Below are 26972 nucleotides of genomic sequence, written 5' to 3'. Positions count from 1 at the left end.
TAATGTTTGGCTGGTCAACTGCATCATATGGGAACCTTATATACCTGGTAGACATGCGGATGATCCCGTCCCATACCGCTGGCATTGCACGGCTCAAAGACGACTGGCTTATTCCTGAGCGGTCTGCCAGTTCCCTTTGGAAAGAACCAGTTGCCAGGAAACCAAGTGTTGTCAGCACCTGCAAGGGAACGGGTATTGCGTGGCTCCTCATTGTCTCTCTCTCTAGATTCGGACCCAACTCAGCACAGAGCTCCAAGAGGATAGCCCTTGGAAATCTGAAACGGCTGATAAGCCAGTCATCATCCTGGGCCAGAAAATCATTGTCCCTAAAAACTCGTTCTCGTCTGATTCTGCAATTAGCAATGTCCTCTAATAAGGCCAAAGCTGCCATTGCCATAGACTAAGGGTTGAATCAATTTGCATACCGTTATGCTTTTATATGTTCTTATTTAATTGCATAATTTATATAATATTCGCACAAGGCTCGTGTGACAATATATGTCAATTATTGTATAAATTGCAAATTAATTGCAATGCGTCCCACAGGTGGTGGTGCGATAGACTTGTAGAACAATTTGTTGTGTAATGTTTGCAACTTCACTTCATTGCCTGTAAGAGTCGCCAACGGACAAAAACAATGAGAAATGAACGTACGCCAGACATGAAATTGGCTTGGAGGAACGCACATTCTTGCGTTAATTTCACTGTTAGTATATCCGACCGTGAGCGTGAAAGCTGGCGTACGCAAAGTTTTTGTGCGTACGCAAGGTTGATACATGAGACCCCTGGTGTTCGCAAATAGTTCTAACATGCCAAAACTGCTGCATAACATCCAGTGTTGGGAAGTTAAAGCTACTAACTTAACTACATTTTACATTTACATTTATGCATTTAGCAGATGCTTTTATCCAAAGCGATTTACAGTGCATTCAGGCTACACATTTTTTTTTTTTTTTACCAGTATGTGTGTTCCCTGGGAGTTGAACCCACATCCTTTTGTGCTACTAACGCAATGCTCTACCACTAACCCACAGGACATTTTTCAGTAGTTTTATAACAGCCGTTTACAAAATAATGTATCTTTTTTAAATAAACAAACCACTTTATCTATTCAAAACAAAGCACTAATCAATCTATTATTGTCGCCTGTTTCAACCACAGAATGATAAAACTTTTAAAGCTCACAATTCCAATTTTTTTTTTGGAGTTCTGAGTTTATATCTCCCAATTCTGACTTAATTTCTCGCACTTTTTAGAACTGCGAGATAAAAACCTGCTGTTCTGAGAGGAAAAGTCAGAATTGTGAGATAAAAACTAACAAATGCATGAGCGAAAATCAGTGAATTGTGAGATAAGAAGTCATAATTACCTTTATTTGTAATTTTGTGAAAAAAAAAAAAACTGCACATTTGAAAAAACAAAAGAAGAAAAAGTAAGAAGTCTATAGAGACTAAATCTCGAAATTCTGACTTCTTTTCTCGGAAATGCAAGACACAAAGTCCAAACTGTTAGATACAGTATAAACGTAGAATTGTGAGTTTAAAAGTAAAAAGATTACTTTTTTACTCCTTGGCGGAAACGTTTCGTTTCTAAACTGTTACGTTCTAAAGCTCATTTATTTCAAATACCAAAAATAGCAAACTCCAAAGGAACTCTTTCATTCTTATTCCACTGAAAACCAAATTCCGTAGGGAATAATGACTTGTGTTCAAGGTGCAGCATTTGTTTACCTGCGTGTGAGCTTGGATGTGAGCTTTGTGAAGAGGTTTGTTGATCCTCGGCTCCGGGACTGTGAGAGCGGCGTGGCATCGTGTGATAAGGTTGGAGAGGCTGGGGGTCCGTTATAGGTGGCCGTGCGTCGCTCCCTCAGCTGGCCTCCGTGGAAAGTGCTGCGGCTTAGCGTGCCTCGTGGGAAACGCAGGCGGTCTGGGGGAGTCGCGCTACTAATGCTGTGGGTGGAGGCACCGGGGTTTCGCTGACTCGTCTGAGACGCGCTCGTACTGAAGAGAAAAGAATCAGGGTCGCATTATGATGAAATAGGAAAATCAGCAAACAACACTGGTTACATGTACAACCTGGTGGTCTTTGGACACTTAAAGGGATAGTTCACCCAAAAAATGAAAATTGTGTCATCATTAACACATACTCATATCATTCCAAACATGTATGATTTTTTTTATCTGTGGAAATTTTTTTTTTGTTGTTGTTACAATACAAGCCAATGGGGCAATAGACTATTACAGAAAGTCATGCGGGTTTGAAATAACATGAGGCTGAGTAAATGATGCAGTAATTAAAACTAAAAGTATCCCAAATAATTTCTGTTAACTGAAATAAAGCTGAATTAAAATAATTATAAATATTAAATGAAAAAATACTTAAACTAAAATTACAGATGTTGCCTTGGCAATTAACTTTAACAAAATAGGTTATATTTAAGCAAAAAAAATTACACCTAAATTAAAAAATGACAAAAAGCAAATAAAATTACTAAAAAAATAAAAACTGACAATATAAAAATAAAAGCCATTTTTAAAACAGTAATAAATACTATAACAGTATATAAATAATACTAAAATTGCACAGAAATTAGCATTTTGAAAATTCTGCAACTATCCCTTTAAACCATAATTATACACGCAATGTAACAAAATATCCAACCAAAACAATAAATCGCCAAACAAATGAAGTTCAACCTTTTCTCAGAACTAATTTATGTGATAAATAAAGCAGTGTTTTCTTGATTTTTAGTGGATGTATGCAGTCAGTTCTCTTCAAATTCACACAGGTTTCCTTGCAGAGTAACCACCGGTTTAATTCCTCACATTAATTATGAACATATTCTACAAATGTTTGACTGGCTAAGTCACTATTATAGGTCTGTTAGTTTGAAATTAAGTGACAAATATAGTTCAAATGTTATATTAAATTTCAAACTAACAAACATAATAGTGATATAACCTCCTAAGACCCGAGAAAAAAGTTTTAGGAAAAAATTTGTTTTTTTCCCCATGTCTTTACATTGTTATTCAAGTTATTCATAAGTAATGCTATGTCCTCGGTAGAGGACATCGGGGACTCAATTTCTTTAAAAGAATAAAGACATGAATGAACATGCATAGACAAAATATTTTTTCTTTTAAATAACCAATACATTTTTAGTTTCAATATATTTTTAAAACAAACTTTGTATAAACATGATTCTCAACTATATTATAACAGAACTATTCAATATACCATTTATCTTTCTGCAAAATGTGTGTAAAATGGCCATAAACAGGTTTTATCATTATATACAATGTACGTATCTATAAACTCAATCTAATTTGCATATTAATGTTTTTTGGGGAAATTAAATGTAATGAAAAAAGAAGTGTAATAATGGGAGTAATAAATGACAAGATTTTTATAATAATATATAATATTTCATGGAATATTGAAACATAATTTCTTTCCCTGTTCATTTGTTATGTCTCCCAAAATGCGTAATAAACATGCTTTTAGTCCCGGTGTCCTCATGTATGAAATCAACGTCCTTTTTCGTAACAGAAAGTCATATTTTGATTTGAACACATTTTCCTGGGATTTTGATTTATGACACACATTTAAAAAAATTACAGATTACAAAATATTATCATATTTCCATAAGAGTGCCACTAACTTAATTTCAGACATATTTGAAGACCAAGGTGATGGAGTGGTCATGGTGAAACATCCAATCATTGGGTATCTCTAAAAAAAAGCCCTGAATGTGCTCTGTACAGGACATCCAGACTTAAAACTGTGGCATGTACAGTCTCAGAGAAATTTGCAAACAAATAATGTCCTCAAGATCTTAAGAGGCAATCTGTGCTCAAACTAAATTCTCAATCTGCACACTTGTTACTTGCACACCATAACAATCAAATGAATCATAAAACATCTCCACAGTCCTTTCACTAGTCATTTACCAGGTTAATGTAGTTCACACACTATATTAGTGGGTTTAGACACTAGGAAGTCAGTTAACGGCTTAAATGGGAAGATGCAGGAAATCCTCAAAGGTTAAAACGCAACAGAAGCTCCACGACGAGTCCTCCTGGATTGGTTGAGACACTCTAGGGATGAGACGAGGATGGCGGGAAATCAAAGACGCAGACAGCAGAGAGGTCAGAGGGCGTTAGAAGGAGAGACACACTAAGATTAGAGACCGACGCTAAATTTGTCTTTACTTGGGCCTGAAGAGACCAGAGGTGCCGTCGTTGGGCGGCAAGGTGACGCGGCAGGTGTGTCCGGAGGCCGAGAGGGATGCAGCCTTTTGGTGGAGCAGACGGACTGAAGCCGATGAGCTGGCGAGAGCAACGGCATATGCTGTCGGACTCGTTCTGACACATCTCGACATTTCACTCAGGCTGGCATATGGCAGGCAGCCAAATAAACAGCAGTGGGATGGATCAGATATAGGATGTACAAAGAAAGCAGAGCATATGAGATAAAAAAAACTTAGAGCAGAGAAGAATACAAAGAGAGAGTAAAGTAGGATACGTGTGGATCATGATGGTCGACTGGTTAATCTGAATGTGTAAACACGGTGGTGTTTCCTGTAAACCGGTGTCGATGTTGAAAGGGAAAATGGATATTCACAAGCTTTGACCTAAAAATGAGAGGTCTCAGAGACTCACCTGTTCTCTTTGCCGTTCTGGATGACTTTGTGGCGGTCTGCGGCGTTCCTCTCACTACACACATATGTGTTTCTCCTGGTCATGCCGCTAGACACAGAATTGCTCTGCAGAAATACATATTATAGTGTGAGTCTTAATCAGTGATGCACGGATATGAAATATTTAATTTAGCCAAAAACCGAAACCAAAAGGAAATTGTGTTTAATGATCAATTCATTCATTAATTTGATTTACTAATCAACACTACAACAGAAAGTTGTACATAAACATTGAAATCACGTTAACTTTAATTATATAATTGTTTCTACTCTAATATGTTAGTAAAAATAAACACTTTAAAAAGCATTAAAGAGCCTCAAAACCACATTTATTATTTCAATTTTGCAATAAACTTGACCGAATTTTAAAAAGATTGTTTTATTTTAAAAGGAACAAAGCTTATTGTTATTGTGGTAACTGGATGGTAGGTGCACTAGTGAAGTTTTGTTCATGAATCAACTGAAAACAGCCCAAACTAAAAAATCTCCTTTAACAAAATAAGGGTAAATTAAAACCTGTGAATTTATATTTCTTACAGCTGACTGACATTTCAGCCCTTTAAAACTGTTGTAGCCAAAATCTTCAGACACCAAATCTGTGTTGAATAACTAAACTTAATGATTCCTAAAATAACAGATTATATAAGCAACTTGTTGCTCCATGCTTTAGTCTCACTGAGATACTATTATAGTTTCTAATATTCTAAATGTATTTTTACGTTTTTTTTTAATAAAAAACATGTTTATATCGTTTTCCTTTTATTTCAGTTTCAGGTTATTTCAGTAAATAAAGTAAATTATAATAAGAAAACTATCTGAAATAAAAGTTTTCTTATTTTATTTGATTTCAGCTAGTGTTGAGTTTATACTAAGTATTTTTTATTTAAATTTTTGTTGATGATAGTTGTAGTTCACTATATAAGATTCTCTTCAGATCTATTTTATACAATCATTGACAATACAAAAGATCTTGGGTGGTACCAGCTCACCCCAGGGGCACCGACGCTCTTTTTGTGGTCAGGAATGTCGGCCTTGTTTGGGTTATTGGCGTTGCCCAGAATGGGGCTCGGTGGAGCCATGCCACGGCTTCCAGATGAGCTGGACTTACGTGCCTGCGCACTGCCCTCCTCTTTATGGTCACTTTCTGCAGAAGTGGTCTGACTTCTCTTGGGGTAACCCACCGAAGGAATGGTTGGACCAGCTGTAGATGGAGAGAAATGAAGATTAGAAAGACAAAGACCTCACAGCACTAGTTAAAGTCCAAAAGGCGCGCTCACCCTGGTCACTGTAACGACGCTGTTTCTGGTTGGAGGAGACATTCTTTTGGACTTTGAGGTGAGATGGTGACTGGCCGTTATTGTGCTCGCCGTTGGGTCTGGCCTTCGCCAAAGAGAGGTTACTGCTGGAGCTGGAATCACTCACCTCCAACTGTGATCACACAAAATAAAATGTAAAAAGTGCATGAGACAGAAACATTTTTTATTGTGTCTGGATGTACAGCGAGAAGTGAGTGGATGCAATGGACTAATCCAGTTTGATAAGATAACCAGTAATAAGGGTTTAGAATGCTACAAGTCTGTAACATTCATAATCAGATGTAAAATATAGCCAGATGTTTGACGATGGTTATAAAGACTAGCCCACACTGCAGCTAGGCAGGAAAGGGTTGTCTAACTGACATGACCTTTATGGGTGGGTAAATCTAAAATCGATGACACCACAATAATAGAGCAGAGTGCAACTAAGTGGTAACTCACTGAAATAAAGGTACAACAATTTCCATGACAGGTTATACAGACGATGTCAAATACACCAGGGGAAAATGGTTACATTTTGTGCCTAAAGCATCCAAAGGTAGACTATAAATCTGCAAACAAAGCAAATGTATTGTCGCAAGAGTTTATATTTATTACTTGCCGAATTTGTGCCTTAAGGCTGAGACTAGGTGTCAAATCACACTAACATATCTTCCTCAGACACACTACTACTGTTCAAAAGTCAAATTTAGTTAGCAAGGATGAATTAAATTGATCAGATGTGACAGTAAAGACATTTAACAAAATATTTCTATTTCAAATTTCAAAAGCTGTTCTTTTGGACTTTCTACTAATCGAAGAATCTTGAAAAAAATAGATAATGATATCAAATCAGCATATTAGAATGATTTCTGAAGGATCATGTGAATGAAGACCATTTATAATATATAGAAGTTATTACATAGTAATAATATTTCACAATATTGCATTTTTTACTTGATTTTTTTTAATAATTACTTTTTTACCCCAATGAATGCAGCCTTGGTGAACATAAAATACTTTTTAAAAACATTTAAAAATCTTCCCAAATCTCAGACTTTTGAACAGTACTGTATGCTCTCTTTTAGCTAGATCTTAAGCCCCCAACTGTGCATTGCAACCGAACAAGATAGTGAATAACTCACCTCAGTAGACTTTCTTCCTAACAGCAGGTAGGTAGCCGTGATTTCGTCGTACTTCATCCTGGTTAGAGATTCGTGGATCTCCTCCCTCGAGTAACCCATTCCTACCATGATATCTGCAACAAACCATATAGAAGCAGTCAGTGTAGGATAACTGTTACCAGCTGTTGACTTTCAAGTTTTTTGAAGGGCTCAACAGACTGGAGTAATGGCGGCTGAAAATTCAGCTTTGCCATTAAACGAATAAAAACACAGTGATACATTTTAAAAACAATCTTTTTCCCAGTAGATTGATAAAAGCATCCATCTGGACTCTTTACATATTTGTGCATAAAAAACAGTGATATATTAAAAAGCAGAGTAACTGAAAGCTGAGCTACATGCATTTTAGCCAACCTTCAAAAACATCCCCAAAATTTTTTAACATGTTTATTCTATAATCTCCATAAATAATGACTTGCTACTTTGTATCTCAACAGCCCTCGTAAGTAAAAAAATAAAAAAATAAAAAATAGAGACCTAGTATCATTCTTGGTATCCTTTTAGCTTTACTATGAAAAAAGCGATAAACAACTCTCAGTGACGTTACAGTTTCACGTGCTAGACTAAATGTGACGGCCTCAGCTCAATTCAGCTGTTCCTGCACTAGCTGTAAATGCTTTTCGGTACACAGAACTGGGGCTTAGAGATCAATGGAGACAGGCCTGCAGCAACAGTGGAAAGAACAGGCCCTGTTTGAGCTCAGATACCATCGACCCCTGCACTTTGCTCAAACCCACAGGCACACCAACCACTATCAGCGTCACGTTGAAGGAAGCATGCCAGACTAACAGCTTCTGCTAAGCAAAGAAAAAATGGTGATCGACTCTGATTACGACTTTACCCAATGCACTAAAGCCAAAACATCTAAATATTTGGATCTCCCTTAATGGCTTTCGTAAACCATAAAGCTCTGGTTCACTCCCACGAAAACTCACTAATAACAATAAAATCATATCTCTTAGTATGCCTATATATTTGGATTCTGTTTTGTCTATCCAGTAAAAAACAAAAAAGCTGTGACTTTCACAAACTTCAGAGCTCAAAAGTTGCCTTTAAATGTGCAATTAACCTGGACATTACTATTCAGGTACACTATTGTTTAAATGCTTGTGCTAAATGCTTAATGTAGATAAACGGCAGTAATGAATGTGATCATCAGTAATATGTAGCCATAGGACAGTGGTATTAACTTTACTAGCACAACCACAGCTTTTAGTTTATGTGTTAAAGTTCAAATAAAAGCAGCAACACATTTAAATGTAAAAGTCAAATTTTTGACTTTGAAGCCCCCTGTCCTAAAAATAATTGCATGTCATGTAGTGCTGATCTCATACCGATTCTCTTCTGATCAGAGATGTCGAGCTCCGGCTCCACAAACGGCTTGAGCTCGTCCTCCTCACTGCCTGCGTTGATCCATCGATCCTTCATGATTTGCTGAAACAGACATATACAGAGCTGTGTGAGAGGTTCTGCTAGATCATGATTATGCAGGAAACAAAATACATTTTTTAAAGTGGGTCAATTGGAAGAATCAATATGTTCCCTAAAGATAGACCTAAAGGTAGAACATATGATTGTTTCTGCAACAACAAAGTACCTATGACTTGAAATTTAAATATAGAAAATGTAAATGTTTAGGTTTTAGATTTATGATTGCATTTATATAAGTTCTGGCCATATTTTAATGTTTGGCATATCATTTCATCACTTGTAGTACTAAATAAAGTGGCCCATATGAAAAAACCACACACACACACACACACACATATATATATTAGTGAGTGGTATAACACCCGCTTGAGTGCACAGAGCCTCTAAAATTGTCAATTATTCATCAGCAGATGTCATTTCAATCCGAGCTTCAGGACTATAATTCAGCATGTGCATTATGGGCCATGAAGTGAAGAGTATATAACCTGCAAATAATAATAAAGCCCCCAAACAATGGAGGCACTGTGTCACTGGAACTCTAAAACAGTCAGGGTGTGTCTGGGAATGAGTGTCATGTTAAATTAATTGGGAAGAGAAAGCATGCTGTGATGAAAGTGTGCACTCAGGCTAAAGGCTGTGATGGAGGGAGAACAGAGGAAAAGAGACTAGGGTGTTTTTTTATTGGGAATGTGGAAGAGAGGTTTCTGTGTTTTCATTAATCAAGGTGGCACCTTCTATGAACACTGTACACTCTAGAGTCCCATTTCTTTTTTAAAACATTAGATGCATAAATTCTACTGAGCTTCACAGGCATTTTCTGCATACTTCAGTTGTAGGCCCTATTTATCCTGTATCTTCTCACCTCAAGTGTTCCCCGTTTGACAGGGTTCAGCACCAGGAAGCGTTTCAGGAGGTTCTCGCAGTCAGTCGACATGTAGAAGGGAATTCGATATTTGCCCCTCAACACCCGCTCACGAAGCTCCTGCAGGTAAAATGTAATTTTGGCTGTTATATCTCATCAGATGAGATTTGAATTCAAATATATGCACACTTGTGGCACACACCTTGAATGCATTTTTATTGTGTCTTTATTGACTGTTACCACTATTTCATAAACCTAATAAGCCACGAGAGGTTGCACGATGCAGTGACTTTACCATCTTCCTTTGCATTTTGCTTGAACAACTATAATGCATAACCTCATATGGCTTATTGCTTTAATAAATCACTGTTTTTACCCAGGATTTTTCATGAATTACTACACAAATCCACAGCTTCTCAGTTGTATGACTCTCTGTGAAGTTTAGGAGGGCAAAAGAGACCTTTCAGGGATGCGGACACTAACCTTTAGATTCTGTCCATCAAAGGGCAGTGATCCACTGACCAGTGTGTAGAGGATGACCCCCAGACTCCACACATCCACCTCAGGCCCGTCATACTTTTTGCCTTGGAAAAGCTCAGGGGCCGCATACGGAGGGCTGCCGCAAAACGTGTCTAGTTTGTTCCCAATAGTGAATTCATTACTGAAACCGAAGTCTGCGATCTTAATGTTCATGTCTGCATCCAGCAGTAGGTTTTCTGCCTGCATGAGAGAACAAGACAAGGAGTGAGACAAAGAGTCCTTTATCATGCAGATTTCATTCATAAATAATTAACGAAATGCTAAGGGAATTTATAATCTCATCACATGAAAATTAATATTAATATAAATGATAAATTGATTCAATATGAATTTATTTTTAATTCAAATAAATATGAATTAAATGTTATAATGCTAGTATAATAAAATAATTGTAATAAATAATAATCAAAAAAAAAAAAGAAATGTAGAAAGAAAAAACCAATGGAAATAAAGCTGTGTCCTAAAATGATTTTATTTGGCTTGAAATGTGATTGAGACAATTATTAGAATTGAGATCATTAGAGATCATTAAATCCATTTTTTTAATAATGTTTTTAGTTATAAAAACAAATCCTAAAATTCCCTGCTTATTTCCAGGTTTAAATTCAATTTAGAATCCCAAACGTTGCACTTGACTGTATGCATAATGTAAATGTCATTTCTCTAAGACGCTCCTTACTTTCTAACATGCATTTAAGCAGACAGGTACAGATAGCAGAAGAAAGAGTCAAAGTGACAACACAATAAAAAAAGACCCACATTTCCACCTGGCTTCCTGCACACGAGTCATTTAGTCAGCTTCACTCTGACACTGGCCTCATGCATCATTTACAGAGCATCAGTCTGGAAACAAAGTGTGTAATGGAGCATGGACACTTGGATGGGGAAAGCAGAGGTAAGGGAGACTGGAGAGAGGAAGCAGCATCTTCAGGGGCTCTTGCTCATATTCTGTTCTCCGTGCCAAAATATTCCGTGCCAAAGTACTATCTTAAGCACCATTATGGTACAAAAGCAGCATCTACGTGCAGGGCTTTTCAGAGAATAGCAGTTCTGGTAGAAGATGAACCCAAAAAAAGCTGTGACTTTTTGTTTTGCTGGGACAGAAAGATGACCTTACCTTGAGATCTCTGTGCACAATGTGTTTTTGATGGCAATACTGAACCGCTGATACAATCTGAAGGAGAAAAGGAGACAAGAGAGTTTTAGAATGTGGACAGAGACAGAACTGACTGGACGACAGACAGCCAGCCAATACACCACATTAACTGGCATCATTGCTTTTTCCCAGAATGCCATTGATTGGACGGGGAGCATGTGTGCTGAGGGTCTGACACATGGTCCGGGATGATAAATGAGGGGGGAGAAAAAGCCTTGCTGAAACTGACTACTTGGAGCTCAGCTCTGAACCAGAATCTGGGTGTGAGGTTACGCTTACAGTACAGTAGTATAGAATCAACTCTTGAAATTTGCACTGGGCACTTTTTTCCACTTTATAATAATAAAAGAAGATCGCTAGTATCTCTGCATGTAATCCTTGTATTTGGATACAAAGCAAACTAATTTCAAGAATTGACTGATGAATTCTATTATTGACTTGAAATCATGTTTCATGTGAATGGAACCAAGCGCAAGATCCTCCTTTTTTCATTGTTGATACAGAATACAGTATCAAAACAAATTTTTTTTTGGTGAAGAAATTAATAGTTCTGTTCAACAAGGATACATTAAATTGATCAAAAGTGACAATAAAACATTTAGAATCCGAAATTGAAAATAATCATAAGAAATGTTTCTTAAACAGCAAATCAGCATATTAGAAAGGTTTCTTTTTAAATGGATGCTGCTCAGTGCGGGAATGAAAAAAAATTAATACTTGTATTGAGTAATTAATACTTGTATTGAATACTTGTAATGATGTATTTAAATGATCAAAATTGACAGAAGACAAAAAAATCTATTATAAATAAAGGCTGTTCTTATGAATTTTAATAAGCAAATTCTAAAAAAATAAATAAATAAATTTCCACAAATATCCTCTCAAATTACACCTCATAATAATTGTGGATTTTCTCGTCTCGTTCTGAAATGCACAACATTCTGGATACTGTTTAATATTCATTCAGCTTTATCTGTGTCCCAGACATCAGATACGGGGACAGATTTCCATTTCTTTCTCCGGCTGGTGGAAGAATCTGGTGGTTTTTCTGCTCTGCTCAGAAATCTCAGCGGTGCTTCGTGTCTGACCCAGATAAGCTGTCTCCACAGCAGCAGCAGCAGCAGCAGCAGCACAGGGCTCAGACGGAGGAGAGGAGAGGAGAGGAGGGTGGGAGGGAGGGAGACCCCACAGCTATGACTACAGATGTCTGCATCATCTGCGGGCAAACCCAACGTCCTCGTCCATTAGACCGATGGGTCGCAGTGGGATGGATGGAGGTTGAAAGGGGTCTTGGGGTAATTAAAAGGAGCAAATGATGCTGTCAGTGGGTGGTTGTCTCATTAGAGCTCTCTCACTCCACTCAAAACCTGGAGCTTTTTTGTTGACAGCACATTTTGGCGTAAATGCAGCATCAAGCGACAGTAAAAGCTTATGGTTGCCATCACTGTCTGTATTTGTCACCCATGTGTTATTTATTACATTTAGCTTATGATAATAGAGGATTTTTAAGATTAATGGAGTAGCATTCGGCAGGTCAAGTGATCTTAACATGGTGGTCGTAATAAAACATGCTTACCTTAAGGTAGAAAAAAAAACTTAAATATTCTTTATTAATCTAGGACAGCGATGTGTCTAGCATCATTTAAATCTATGAATTTATATGATTTTTCATTATTATTTTATTATTAAATTAAAATATTATAAAAAAAAATTTGGCAACAAAGCCATTTTTTTAAATCTACAGATTTAAGATTTTCGTTGACAGAAAAATACTATTGTTTTAACTAAAATTATTATTCACTTTAAATAAAAAAATAATTAACTGAAATAAACGAAATAAATTAATGAATTAACTACATAAAATAAAACTTCATTAAAAAATATACAGACATCTTACAAAACTGTAAAAATTTAACAAAAATGGCAAAAAACACGCAACAAAATTACTAAAACTTCACCTAAACTCATTCAAAATATTAACAAAACCTTAACAGTATTTCACTGCTACTAAAATATTACTGGGATCGAATACAAGCATACTGCTTACTGCACAGTAGGTAAAAATAAAATAAAATAAATAGCATCAAGTTAATTTCATGGACACATATAGTTATGTATTTGAAAAAAAAAAAAACTAAACTTATTTTTGTGCAAAAATGGCTTAACTTTTGTAAGTCTGGTCAAATAAGAAGGAGATTGTTGTTAATATAGATACATTTGTTTGGAGGCAATAGAAATTGAGTTGGGAGCAATGTATTGTCGTCTAGTATCTGAACAGTAAACATACTGAAAAAATGCATTATGCCATTTCAAACACTCCCAGATTCTGAGAGTTGGCATAAAGCTCATTACAGCGCACTGCTGCTGCGGTGTCAGCAAATGAATTCTAACTAGGACTTGTGGTGTTCCACAAGAAGTTCTTAAACTGTTCAAACCATATTTAGTTTATGACCCCAAACCAAAAGTCACGTATATGGGCCACATTTGGCCCACTGGGAAACCCTTCACACGGCTTCCAATCACACAAGCATCGCCCAATTGCAGTTCACAGCTTGCTGTTTCCAATGCAACCAGGAGGAGTGTGAATGGACAGAGCGGCCCAGGTGAGAGTTATAGGGCGGGACAGGGCTGTATCGAGTGCACTGCAGTACTGTACCTGTCTAAATTTAGCTCTGGCCTCCTTCTCCTTCATTCGCCCATGTGCTACGAGGTAGTCAAACACCTCCCCTGTGGAGAGAAGAGACACACATGGCGAATCGTATAGCGCTCTTGGTTTCATATGCTTCATTATGCAGATTCACAGGGTCAGTTGCACAAGATTACATAACATAATATGGAGCTCATAAGCAGTCAGTGTCACATTAGCTTCATCAAACTCACCACCACTGGCGTACTCCATCACCAGATAAAGTGTCTTCTCTGTTTCTATGACCTCAAACAGCTTTACTGTAGAAAGAGAAAACATGAAAATCAAATATCATTATCTTGCTGGTTTTATTGTATTGTATTGTATTGTATTGCAGGATGATATGACAAGTTACAAAAGTAAAAGTTTTTGGTTACTGACATCAAGTCTTGCGTACTAATTAACTCACTGCCATAACTTTTTTTTTTTTATCACAATTATGTTACACAACATGGCCGTAGCCAGCATTTGAAAATGAGTGAGGTGTGTGCTATAATAACCCTTACAAATACAACTCATTATATACACTAACACTTTAAAAGAGACAGAGATGTAGAAGTCTGTGAAAGATGTTTTCTCTGTTCTCTTGGACGGATGAACACTGTTAAATTATACCATATTTATTGCATCAAAATTTGTTAATATGTTATGAATGGATAATTTTATCAGTTGTATATTAATCATGCAACAATACATATTACCATTTTAGTTCTCATTAATAATCATTGCTATATAGATGATAATTTTGTCTAGTACTCTTATGAATGTTTTTAACATGATTTATGAAAATGTAACTACTATACTGAATGACATAGCATAGACTTCTTCATGGCTAGTGTTTGCTTAGGCTATTTCAAGAGATCTGTGTACTAATGTAAAATACTACTGCTTTTGACGGCATTGATAATGTTTCTGACAGGTAATATGATTATATTTTTTTGCGTTTCCCTTGCCGAATGTGCTATCCTGTCAGCAATAACCTGTGCATGGGCTTTTTTGATTACTGTTAGTTTAAGTTCAGGCAATGCAGTGTTGCCAGACATTGCTAAAATTATATATATATATATATAAAAAAAAAAACTAATTTAATTTACTTTTTTTTTTTTTGCAAATAAGATACGATAAAATATCTCTGACCCTAAACTGAAACTTCCCAGTTTATTAACTTTCTAAAGTGTCAAATTAAGTGGAAAATACAAGTCAAAAGAGCAAATTAGTAATTTAGTGAATTATATTTTTGAACCTCAAAAATTTACCAAGCACATACACTTTTATATAAATAGACGTTTTGCATTTTTGTTGTTTTAATTTGATCAAAAATACAATCAAACTGTGATACTGGGAAATATTATTACCATTTAAAATAACTTTTTATCTATTTTATAATATTCTAAAATGTAATTTATTCTTGAATATCTTTAATCTTCAGGAACCATTACTTTAGTCTTCAGTGTCATATTTCTTATTATCATTGTTGAAAACAATTGGTGGAAACAAATAGAATGCTCAGAAGAACAGCATTTATTTGAAATAGGGAATTACATTTTATAGATGTCTTTACTAACACTTTTGACCAATTTAATGCATCTCTGCTGAATAAATTTTTTTTATTAGGGTTAGAAAATGTATGTAGGGTTACAAAGAAACCTCTTGAACGGTCATGTTATAATTTTTTTTTTAAAACATATATATACAATATTGGTCACTGTTAAACTCATGAACATTAACCTAGATTAATAAGTGCAGTTAAACTACTGCACATTGTTAGTTATTATTATAACTAATAATAGTCATTATTATTTCATAATACCTATAATGAAATAACTAATTGATGCTATCTTTATTCTTTTGATTTTGGGATGTTAAATGACCTGGGCATTTCTTCAAAAGTAAAGTATTTTCTAAAACCCTATGATTCATCATCGTAATCACTGTTTCTCCAGCCATACTCTTAAAGCATCTAAAATCTGAAATGTAATTCACAGAGCTCTTCCCTGTTGACCTACAACTGCACAGACATGCGCTGTGGCTCCAGAAAAACGTTACTGAAAGCTGCTTGAGATGTGATTGACATGCCAGGTTTAAGTAACACTACCCGACGACACACAGCATCAAACATGTATGCTAAATTTAGTAACAGCATAAATGCCAGCGAAGGCAGCGCTCTGCTTCTGTTCAGAGGCACACAAACACATTTGTGATCTGTTAACAAAACTTCATCTATTCAGAAAATAGGTCATCATAAATCTGTCGGGCTAATATGCTTCTGCCATCATCTTACAGGAGTGGTGCGCCTAAAAATTTAAATTGTGTCATTATTTACTCACCCTAACGTTCCAAATTCTTCGATGGAACAAAAAAATTGGTAACACATTTTAATTTTTGTAACAAAATTTGGTAACATGGAACAAAGAAATTTCTGATTAATTATTATAAAACTCTTGCAAGTTAATGGCAGATCATAATGATCATCTCTGATCATGTGTGTCAAGATATGAAACAGACAAATCAACAACACAAAAAAGCACCATTATAGTAATCCACATGACTATTATTTTAAGTATTTTAAAGTCATGCGATAGCTCAGTGTGAAAAACAGACTGAAAATTAAGTTATTTAATAACTTTTAAACCTTTAATGTCCAAACTACTGGTATATCCTTTTGTGGAACCACCAGTCTGCCAAACAGATTGAATTGATTGAATGAAATAATTGTGTTTAATATTAGAATTCCTGGTGAAAACTTAATTACCCATGATTCTACAATTAAAAAGCTGTATACACAAACATATACATACATATATATATATTATATATATATATATATATATACACATACATACACACACACACAAATGCAAAGCATCATGGTACTGCAGTTCTTTCTGTCATTAAAGCTTTTTGTCTGATTTTGAAATATTTTTTGCATCATAGCAAAGTCTGTATTAATGTGATGTGCCTTGTAGCTGCTAAATACTTTAAGACTTTTTAGAATATCAGTGATATCTGATAATCATCCTTTTCTCACATTAAACTATCAAAAGACTTATATACATAGACTATAAAAACTTTTGAGTTTTGTTTGTTCATTTGTTTTGAGCTCGACTCACATGCTCGATTCATTACAAGAGCTGCATAATGACTTTTCAAATATTTCCACAGACTGAAAATAACAGCATACAGTTTGGAAACAACATGAGGGCAAGTGCATGATGACAAAACTTTCTTTTAGCTCTGCCCTGAATGTGCCAGGCTCCGTGTTTGACAAAACCAGATCCACATCAACGCCACCCACATCCTCTTCAGGCAATCCACTCCGCCTTTTTCCCTCATTTGCGAGAAAAGGACAAAAAGTAGGTCATCTCTGGAGCAGTGATAGCGTGTGACCAGATGCTGTCCTCTTACGGAGTAGACGATGCCCGAGTGTGTGCCGCCACACAGATAATTGCAAAGGGCATTGCATGTGAAAGCGGAAGAGAGCATAGTCATGACAACACACCGGATTCCTGATTCCTGGAAAGATGCTCTACATTCTCTGAAATAATGAGTACAGATGAAAGACAATCGAATGAGAGGCGAGCGAGTAGAAAGGCTGGCTTTCAGAGGTTATATGAGGAGGCTGATGGCGGTAAATTCAGAATGAAGGAGAAAGGTTAGGAAGTGGGGGGGCCGTGTCTGGGAGTTTGCAATTACCTTTCTTCCTACTCGCTGTTAACACATTACCTTCACGACAATGCATCAAACACTTTCACTGGTTCAGTCATTCATGTGAAACAAGCATTATGTGCCAGTGGAACAGACATGGCTAACACGACACAAACGCACACAGTATAGATGAACTGAAAACAATAGGGCTGGGAAGTCTGATTCATTTAAACAAATCAATTCATTTGGACACTGTTTTTCAGTGACTAAAAGAAACAATTTGTACCGTTACATTGTTTTGTATGGTGCCCCTGAGGTGACATGTTCAGTTTGCTTCGTTTCGCAGTGGCAACTAGGGCTGAGCAATATATGAAAAAAAATTATCTCGATATTGTCACATTGTCACAAGGGAAGTCGTGGCCTAGTGGTTAGAGAATCGGCAGGAATTGTGGGAGTGGGGAGTGCATGTACAGTTCTCTCTCCACCCTCAATACCACGACTTAGGTGCCCTTGAGCAAGGCATCGAACCCCCAACTGCTCCCCGGGCGCCGCAGCATAAATGGCTGCCCACTGCTCCGGGTGTGTGTTCACAGTGTGTGTGTGTGTGTGTGTGTGTGTGTGTGTGCACTTCGGATGGGTTAAATGCAGAGCACGAATTCTGAGTATGGGTCACCATACTTGGCTGAATGTCACGTCACTTTCACTTTCATTTTTTACGATATCCGATATATATAAATCTCGATATGTTTGCATTTGCATGTAAATAATAAAAAAAACTGGGGGAAATAGTTAAACAAGGAAAGGTTTTTTTTTAACAAGGTTTTAGCTAAGAACACAAGTCTACTGACTCTGGTTTAAGAGAAGCTCTGTGGCATGAAACCATGTTCCCACTGCCACTAAAAACCCTCTCAGATTGCGAGCTATTTGCTGAAGCACATAAGTATTTTTATATATATATATTAATAACAAAGACTTATACACTTTCTCTGTCTATATCAACCCACTACATTGCAAATAAATCACTCTCACATGTGACTAAAACTTCACTCTGGGCTAAATGATGTCTAATATTAGCCAATGGCTAATAAATTCTCAGATTGAACATGCTACATGTAAACAATATACTTTGTTCCTGTCAAAATAACGGAGTTCCTATGATTTTCAGCTTTTAAGAACTGTCAGGTTTTCCGGTAGTGGGCGGGCTAATGCGCAAACGACAATCTAATTGGCTGGTGCTCACCAATTATGGTCCCTGTATTAATTTCAATAAATCAGTTTGAGCAAATGAACACAACCCGATTAATATTCATGAATCCAGTAACTCGCTAATCCTTAGTACGTTTTATAATGTGCTTATTAGTAGATTTTGTATTATTATTATCATCTTATAAGTATTAATGTTAGTTTTTTCCTTTTTTTTTTTTTTACAGAAACAATGAATGACCAACAAAGCACCACCACCAGTCCAGTTAAAATATTCAGTTAAAATATTCAGTTAAAATATCAATGCATTTTATGCATTCATTCATGGTAACCAAGTTTTAATTCTAATTACTAAAGCTCTATCATTAAATAATACTTGATTATCATATTATAATGCTTCACTGACTGATGTTAAGATTGTACTTCCAGATATTTAAAAAGCTGTGCCATTAATAAAAAAAGATTATAATAATAATTTTATAAATTTTATTATTAAATATATATATATATATATATATATATATATATATATATATATATATATATATATATATATATATATATATACATACATAGTCTTAGTACTGTGTTTTTATTGTCTTCCATGTTGTTTTATTCTTATTTTATATTTATTTATTATTATTGTTTTTTTTTAATACTCTGTTCAGCACTTTGGTCAGCTACGCTGTGTTTTAAATGTGCTATATAAATAAAATATATAAATAAATATATATATATATATATATATATATATATATATATATATATATATATATATATATATATATATATATATACATACTGTATATCAGTCTGGCGAGTAAACTAAGAAATTTACTAGCCATTGGCGATTCAATAGCCTATGTTTCTCTATTCACACAACAGCGATTGATTGCATTTATACAGCAACCACTTTCGCAAACAATAGAGTCGAGATCTCATGACAGAACACAGACACAGCATTGAATGATGCTTTCATTTAGATCGCTAAACTCCAGCTTGTCTGTTTTTCAGATTATCTGCGGCGATGCTTCTGCAATGAGGAATGAGTGTTTGCGTGCTCATGGTTGCCAGATTGCTTGAAATAAGCAAAACACCAGGAAAAAAATGTATCTATGCAACAACGAAGCCCTGATTCAGGGATTTGAACTCTTGATATCTGGCAACCGCACTCATGAGGGTTTACAGAGTAGAGGAGTGTAGAGCAGTCCGCAATTACATGTTCCCTTTTTTGGAAGTTTGTATCATACTTTTTGGAAAGTAAGCTTGAATTTGAAATATTCGATATTCACGATATTTTCAAATTTTATATCGTCATCGAAATTATTCAGATATTATTGCTAATATTTGATATATTGCCAAGGCCTAGTGGCCACGACATAACTCGTGGGAACATGATAATATGTCATGGCCATGAGATATTAATATTTGGTAACATCATATTAACTCGTGGGAACAAGATATTATGTCATGGACACAAGATCATTTTGTCAAGGTAACGACATCCAACTATTTTTTTTATCAACTTAATGCTTCTATGCTTAAAATGCTTAAAAACAAAATTCTTACTGACCTTAAAATTATTAACATTAGTGCATATAGCAGCCTTTATATTTTAAGAAGGGAGTACCTCATAAGGGGATCGTCATATTTATTTAGGGGTAAGTTTGAGAACCCATGTGCAATTTCATAGTGTCACCACTGACCAATCAGCATACAGAACTAGAATTACATACTTTATAATAGAAGACAAGGGTCTCTAATGAACACAAACACCTGCTCATGTTCCGGAATGGCAGATGGGGGTCGCTGAGGGCCGATTAAGGTATTGGGGTGAGTGAGGGGCCAGGGGCCACACAGAGATGACATCATGAGACAGGGGGGAGGAGAGGCATGTGCAGGCCGTCAGAAGATGGATGCTCAACAATGGAACACACAGAGGCATACAGGGGTGCTTTTGTACTGCTGGGAGGAGCCACTCGTCCGTCTGAATAGGAGCGGTGTGGCGGCTCTGGGAAAAGCAGAGGGAGTCCCTGCATAGAGGATTAGAGAGGCCTCCACTACACTCCGCTCTGTGTGCCACATTCCCAAACATCTCCACAGAGAGAAAGAGAGAGAGAGCTTCTAAAAACATATTACTGTAAAACAGCTTACCAATATTCGGATGATTTAGAATCTTCATTATTCTTACTTCCCTTAAGAGCTGCAAGAGAAGACAAAAAAAAAGCTAAATTAGTGGATGTGCTGCATTCTTTTTCTTTCTTTCTTTCTTTTTTTTTGAAAGACGTTATTACTGTTCTTTTTAAATTTCTGTCAATTAAGGAATTCTGAATAAAAAGTCAACATGGCTTTTTCACAAATAAATAAGTGTTTTCAGCACTGATAATAACGGTAAATGTTTTCGAACAGTCAATCGGGATATTAGAATGATTTCTGAATGATCATTTGACACCGAAGACTGGAGTAATGATGCTGAAAATAAGGGTTATTATAGTTAACAAAAATTATTGTTGTTATTTGAAATATAAATAAATGTAATAATAAATGTCATACATTTTTACATTTATTAAAATAAAATAATCATACTTTATTTCAACTAGTTTGCAAGGCAACTTTCCAATTTTCCATTTAGTTTAACTTGATGTACAGCATCTAATTCAAAATATTAACAAAATGACACTAAACTCACGCTGAAAATTAATACTGCCATCATAGAAATATATAACATTTATAAATATACTGAATTGAGAATGCCTTGTAATACTACAATTTTTATTCCATCATTCTCTCTTTAAATTATCACCATATATCCAAACATTAACTCTCCTGATCCTTCCAAAAACACTTTAGCATTTCAGCCAGACTCATTCACCTCCAAACACGCACCAATTATTTTTAAGAGTCTACTATGTACGTCACACTGATGTGTGCAGTCACACTCGAAAAGACTGAAAACGTGACAAACTGTCAAAGGTACAAAATGTTTGAGTTCAATAGTCAGTACCCGTTGCACAAAAAGAAACTACCAAAGATCAATACCTCCCTCTGAGTTCAGGGCTATTTAAGGCTCTTAGTCAGCCAGCAATCTATACTAAACACTAGTACAAACACTTTTCACATGCTTTCTCATATATCTGAACCTGTAGACAAGGTCAGGTACATTAGAGATGAGGGATAACCTGAGCTGATATCAAAGTGGACGGTTGTGACCCTTGAACCCCAGCGCTGTAGTACAGTAGAGTGAAACAGATCCAAATGATGGCATCTTATTTCAACAGGCCAGAGAGAGTAAAAGACTAAATTTAGCTGTAAACACAGCCTGTGCCTGTGACATGAAAAGTGGTAACACGATCTGTACATGCATACTAGGTGCAGTTTATTTTCCATTCAGGTAGGATCAAATCTACAGCGCCACAGTAAAGACTTCACGGAATGTGATGCCGTAAATAATGCCGACATAACACATCTTTTTATTACGATGTCTTAGTTGACAGGTTTCGTGATAATCAGTGCCTGATAACAGGCTGACGACATTTAAAGTGGCAAAACAGATTGCTGTGATCATGGTCTGGGGCTTTTCCTTATGACTTGCAGAAAGCAGGATGCTGGGAGCACATGTTCTACAGCAGTAGTTTCAGCCCGCAGTCACCAATTACAGAGCACTAATTAAAGAGAGCGAGGTCTCCGCTAATGAGCGGAAGCCATCCAGACATAGATAGGCATGGCGTCTAGAGAAGAGCTGCTCTGAGGTGGAACATCAGCTGTTTAACATCTTCTGTGAATCGTAAGTGATGAGTCATCAGTAGTGTCAGAGATGGGGATGGACATCCAGAGCTTCCTGTTTAGATGTCAGAACAGCACACTGCTGGGAGTCTAAAACAATTACTCATCACTGACCCATCTGCGTCACTTATAAGGAAAAAAATGATGTAATGATGAATAAGAATTAATGTGGAAGAAATGAATTGATTAATAAAAATGATTTATGGCATTATTTTTTAAAGCATCTTAAAAAGTGACTCATCTTTTGCACTGCACTATATATGGATAATTCTATCAAAATTAGTCACAATAAAAATGACTTTTAAAAACCAATTAAGAATTCAGATATTATTCAAACATGATCAACAATAACAATAATTGACATCACAATAAGCTAAATATATACAAAATCATAATTTATCAAATTCTGCCAAAAAACCTTGTCTCCTAAATTTCAAAATATGAAAATAATAAAAAGTAATAAAATAATAACAACTAATAACAACTTAAAATTGTAACATATGGTAAAATACAAAATATTAAAATAATAATTAAGTAAATACATTAATAAATAAGTAAAACATATGTGTAGTATTAATCAGACAATCAGGCTGCAAGAACATTTAGTTTAAAATTAATAAAATAATAAATAAATAATAAAAATATGTAGTGTATGTGTAATGACCAGATAAGACTGAACAGTCTGTTGTCAGTTAACAATGTCTTTTTTATAATTTATGAAAAAAAAAGAATAAAATGGCAAAAAATATAAATACAAATTAGTGCCTGAGTAGTATAAATCAGGCTAGAATAATGATTTGTTTTCAACAAATAGTGACTTTTCATCTGTTCCCATCATAATGCTATATACAGAATATAGATGAATATAGATGCCATCATTTTTCTATCAAGAAGAACTACCGGTAACCATACAGACTTCTGTTACATACTTTTTGAAGTCTGAAAGCTCCAGTGGCCCATTAATTGTAACTGCATGGAAGAAAGAATGACTAGAATGTTTGGAATGAGACAAAGGGTGAGAACCTACCCATCTACTTCATCAAATTCTAGGTGGACTGAATGTTCTCCTGTAAATAACACACTGTGTAGATGCCATGCTCTTCAACATCAAGTGCCTGATGTTGTGTGTGTAGGAGGGTAGCAGCACTGCAGAGAAAAGCCTTCTTTACAACACATGCATGCACTTTTGTAAATGGATGCAATCTTATCTGTAACATGCCTACAAGGAATTAGCACAGCATTTACTTGAAGCGCTCTCATGCATGTGCGTTAGAGTGCACATGTTCAACATTGTGGCGCTAAAGCAGAATTGCAGCATGCACTTTTGCCCATGTGCACATCTCTCTAAAAATGTGTGGTTTTCTCATGGCCTGAGGTGGAAGCTAGTTCCTGTGTTTCACAATGAATACACTCAATGGTGTTCTGTGGGAAAACACACAGCACTGCTGAATAATTCACTAGTTTCACAAAGTGATGATGCTTTTCTTTGCAGTCGCTGAAGACCGTCTGCCTTTGCCTTTAGTTCTACGTCTGGGAAAAGCACACCAAGATGAAGCTGCATGAATGTTAAAAATCATCAGACATGAGGAAGCAGAATGAGTCAGGTTGGTATTATTTTAAGTGCAAATTAATGTTTGATCACTGGTTGGTGCCATAAAGAAATCTCAGAAGAAAGCAAAAAAAACGAAGAGCTTAAAGGGTTAGTTTACACAAAAATGAAAATTATGTCATTAATAACTCACCCTCATGTCGTTCCAAACCCGTGAAACCTCCGTTTATCTTTGGAACACAGTTTAAGATATTTTAGATTTACTTTCTGTCCCTCCATTGAAAATGTATGTACGGTCTACTGTCCATGTCCAGAAAGGTAAGAAAAACATGACATGTGACATCAGAGGTTCAGTTAGAATTTGTTGAAGCATCAAAAATACATTTTGGTTACGACTTTATGTCTTTATTCAGGATTGTCTTCTCTTCCGGGTCTGCTGACGTATGACGCTGCTGAGGTGTTTTCTGGTGCGCCCAATAACAAAGATTACATGTCAGCAGCGTTGTACATCAGCAGCATCACTGCAGAGTTGTGAACGCGATCACAACAGACCTGGAAGACAATGCTGAATAAAGTCGTAATTTTTCTTTTTCTTTTTTTTGGACCAAAATGTATTTTCGATGTTTCAACAAATTCTAACTGACCCTCTGATGTCACATGGACTACTTTGATGATGTTTTTCTTACCTTTCTGTACATGGACAGTAGACCGTACACACAGTTTCAATGGAGGGACTGAGAGCTCTCGGACTAAATCTTAAATATCTTAAAATGTGTTCTGAAGATGAACGGAGGTCTTACGGGTTTGGAACATTAATGGCATTAATGGCATAATTGTAATTTTTGGGTGAACTAACCCTTTAACCCACTCAGGTCTGGTCCACTTTTTAAGATTGAATTTGATTTAAATTCCCAATAAAAGCCTAACGCAAGGTTGGGGGTTCGAATCCCAGGGAACACATGTTAGGAGAAAATTGTTAGCCTGAATGCAATGTAAGTCACTTTGGATAAAAGCGTCTGCTAAATGCATAAATTTAATTAAATTTTATTTACATTTAAATTTTACATTTTTTTCTCAATGAATATTCTCATTGGTTCTTAACCTCTGACGAATTCACTGGTTCATTGATTGTTCTAAATCATTTATCCAGTGTGTTATTTGCCCACAGATGCATGTTGAGTCTCATAAGTACAAACAGGCTAGCTTGAGAAACCACAGAAAACAGCTAATTTCTGCTCCGAGTTCCTGAAGTGACAGGAAGAGGTTTTTGTCTGTGCTTTCCATTTCACTTACTAAAAGCCAAACAGATTAGCATAATCCAGAAAAAAGTCTTTTGAGTGGTAAATGTAGGGCTGTCAATTTAATACATTAGTGCAAGTAATTATAAAATAATATTCTTAAAGAATTATCATCAGAGCCACTGAAGTACTTGAATTAATCACCTGAGCTGTAATAGCTATTTGACTAATCATGCGTGAGATGCAGAAAATGACATGACTGTGTTTGATTGGCTGATGGCACTGCAAGAACTCCTCACAAATAACTCTGAGCTGTGATGTCAAAGACAGCAAAGAGGGGAAAATACACCCGAATTCATGTTTTAGCACTAAAAAAGAATTGTCAATGAGGTGAAGAGTTTTTATATGAATATATCTTTAAATGAAATGTATTTCTTGTGATGCAAAGCTGAATTTCAAGCTTCGTTACTCCAGTCTTCAGTGTCACATGATCTTTATATTAATCATTCTAATATGAAACATATTATTTATAAAAACAATTTAGGTTGAAAACAGTTGTGCTTTTTAATATTTTTGTAGAGGATTCTTTTATGACCTATTCTTATTGTTTTATGACTGTCAAATCATAAAGGATCCTGTGTTGATGGCTCTGTGAAGGAAAAGTAAAAATGCAAGCTAATTTCCTGAGGTTACTAAAATAGCCCCACCCACCACTGTACAAACACCAATCACACACTGGTCACTCTGGATACCAGCAGGCAACTGGCAGTAGAGAAACAGGAAACACTTCTGCAGTCCCTCAACAATCACCCCACACTCCCCTTCTCTCTCAGCAGCACATCTCATAAACAGGAAGTCTCTCATAGAGACGCAGTCCTTTGTACCGAGTATAGTATAGCCTACAGAATTATTTGCATATTTAAATAATCTAAAAAATTATATTATGTAAATAAAATGCAAAATTAAATTACATTTAATGGTGTTATTAAATTATAAATGTTTCTAAATATTAACTTTAATTCATTCTTTGAGCATTAGATGATGGCTAAGGTAATCCAAATGCAAAAATGGGGGAAACAAGTGATTAAATATCCAGTATCTACAGTGCATTCCTAATAGGTTATTTGTATGTTTTCCCTCTAAAATCAAAACTTGCAACCCATTTTCAGGTCATGTCATGACTCACGTTGGTCAAAAATACCGACAATACTCTCCACACACTGTCGACGTGACAGAGAAGTAGATTTTAAAGTGTCTACGGTTCTAGAACCACAACAGGAAGTCAAACTTAATGCACAAACACGTGCTGCTACATAACACACAAACATACGACTCTAATTATATTTCCCATTTTGATAAACACTCAGAAATCAGAGCCCATATTCAGTTCCTTCGGAAGCTGAAGGAGAAACACTGTCCACCTGATTCGAATGACATTCGAGGGGATCAAGTGTAAAGTAAGAAAGCGTAAGTGGGACACATAAGACACGTTTAGGTAGAGAAAATAATCTGGAGATGAAGGGTATGAGACAGCTTTAAGCTTTCACTGAAGCATCAGGGTGATATTACTTCCCAAAAGATTGCATTTTCTTTTTCTGCTATGATAAATCCAGGCTGCCATCCAAGATATCAGGGCAGGTTATTAAGAGATTCCAATAAAGAAAAACATGTGAGTCAAGATTTACCATCACCTGGTACTCA

General features: G+C 35.9%; 1 protein-coding gene across 12 annotated transcripts in view; it reads right to left on the bottom strand.

Annotated features, from left to right (window-relative positions):
• Window positions 1-26972, bottom strand: part of mark3b (MAP/microtubule affinity-regulating kinase 3b) — a 52344-nt gene that overhangs the window by 7236 nt on the left and 18136 nt on the right. For 6 of the 12 annotated variants that reach the window (XR_009424148.1, XM_059512203.1, XM_059512212.1 and 3 more), the window contains exons 4-16: window positions 20856-20904; window positions 14048-14113; window positions 13824-13894; window positions 11129-11185; window positions 9955-10191; window positions 9472-9591; window positions 8513-8612; window positions 7140-7252; window positions 5977-6127; window positions 5689-5900; window positions 4662-4765; window positions 4212-4391; window positions 1731-2000 (exon numbers count right to left, since the gene is read on the bottom strand). Coding sequence is in view for 11 of the 12 variants with exons in the window: in XM_059512203.1 (XP_059368186.1) it covers window positions 1731-2000; window positions 4212-4391; window positions 4662-4765; window positions 5689-5900; window positions 5977-6127; window positions 7140-7252; window positions 8513-8612; window positions 9472-9591; window positions 9955-10191; window positions 11129-11185; window positions 13824-13894; window positions 14048-14113; window positions 20856-20904 (1730 nt within the window). In the remaining variant the exon portion in view is untranslated. The remainder of the gene's footprint in view (window positions 1-1730; window positions 2001-4211; window positions 4392-4661; window positions 4766-5688; window positions 5901-5976; window positions 6128-7139; window positions 7253-8512; window positions 8613-9471; window positions 9592-9954; window positions 10192-11128; window positions 11186-13823; window positions 13895-14047; window positions 14114-20855; window positions 20905-26972) is intronic. The other 6 variants (XM_059512208.1, XM_059512211.1, XM_059512210.1 and 3 more) reach the window with 1 other exon arrangement.

Source organism: Carassius carassius, chromosome 27, assembly GCF_963082965.1.
Source record: "Carassius carassius chromosome 27, fCarCar2.1, whole genome shotgun sequence".
Classification (NCBI taxonomy): Eukaryota; Metazoa; Chordata; class Actinopteri; order Cypriniformes; family Cyprinidae; genus Carassius; species Carassius carassius.
The sequence above is the reverse complement of the archived record's forward strand: the minus strand, read 5'-3'. Positions and strand labels throughout refer to the sequence as shown.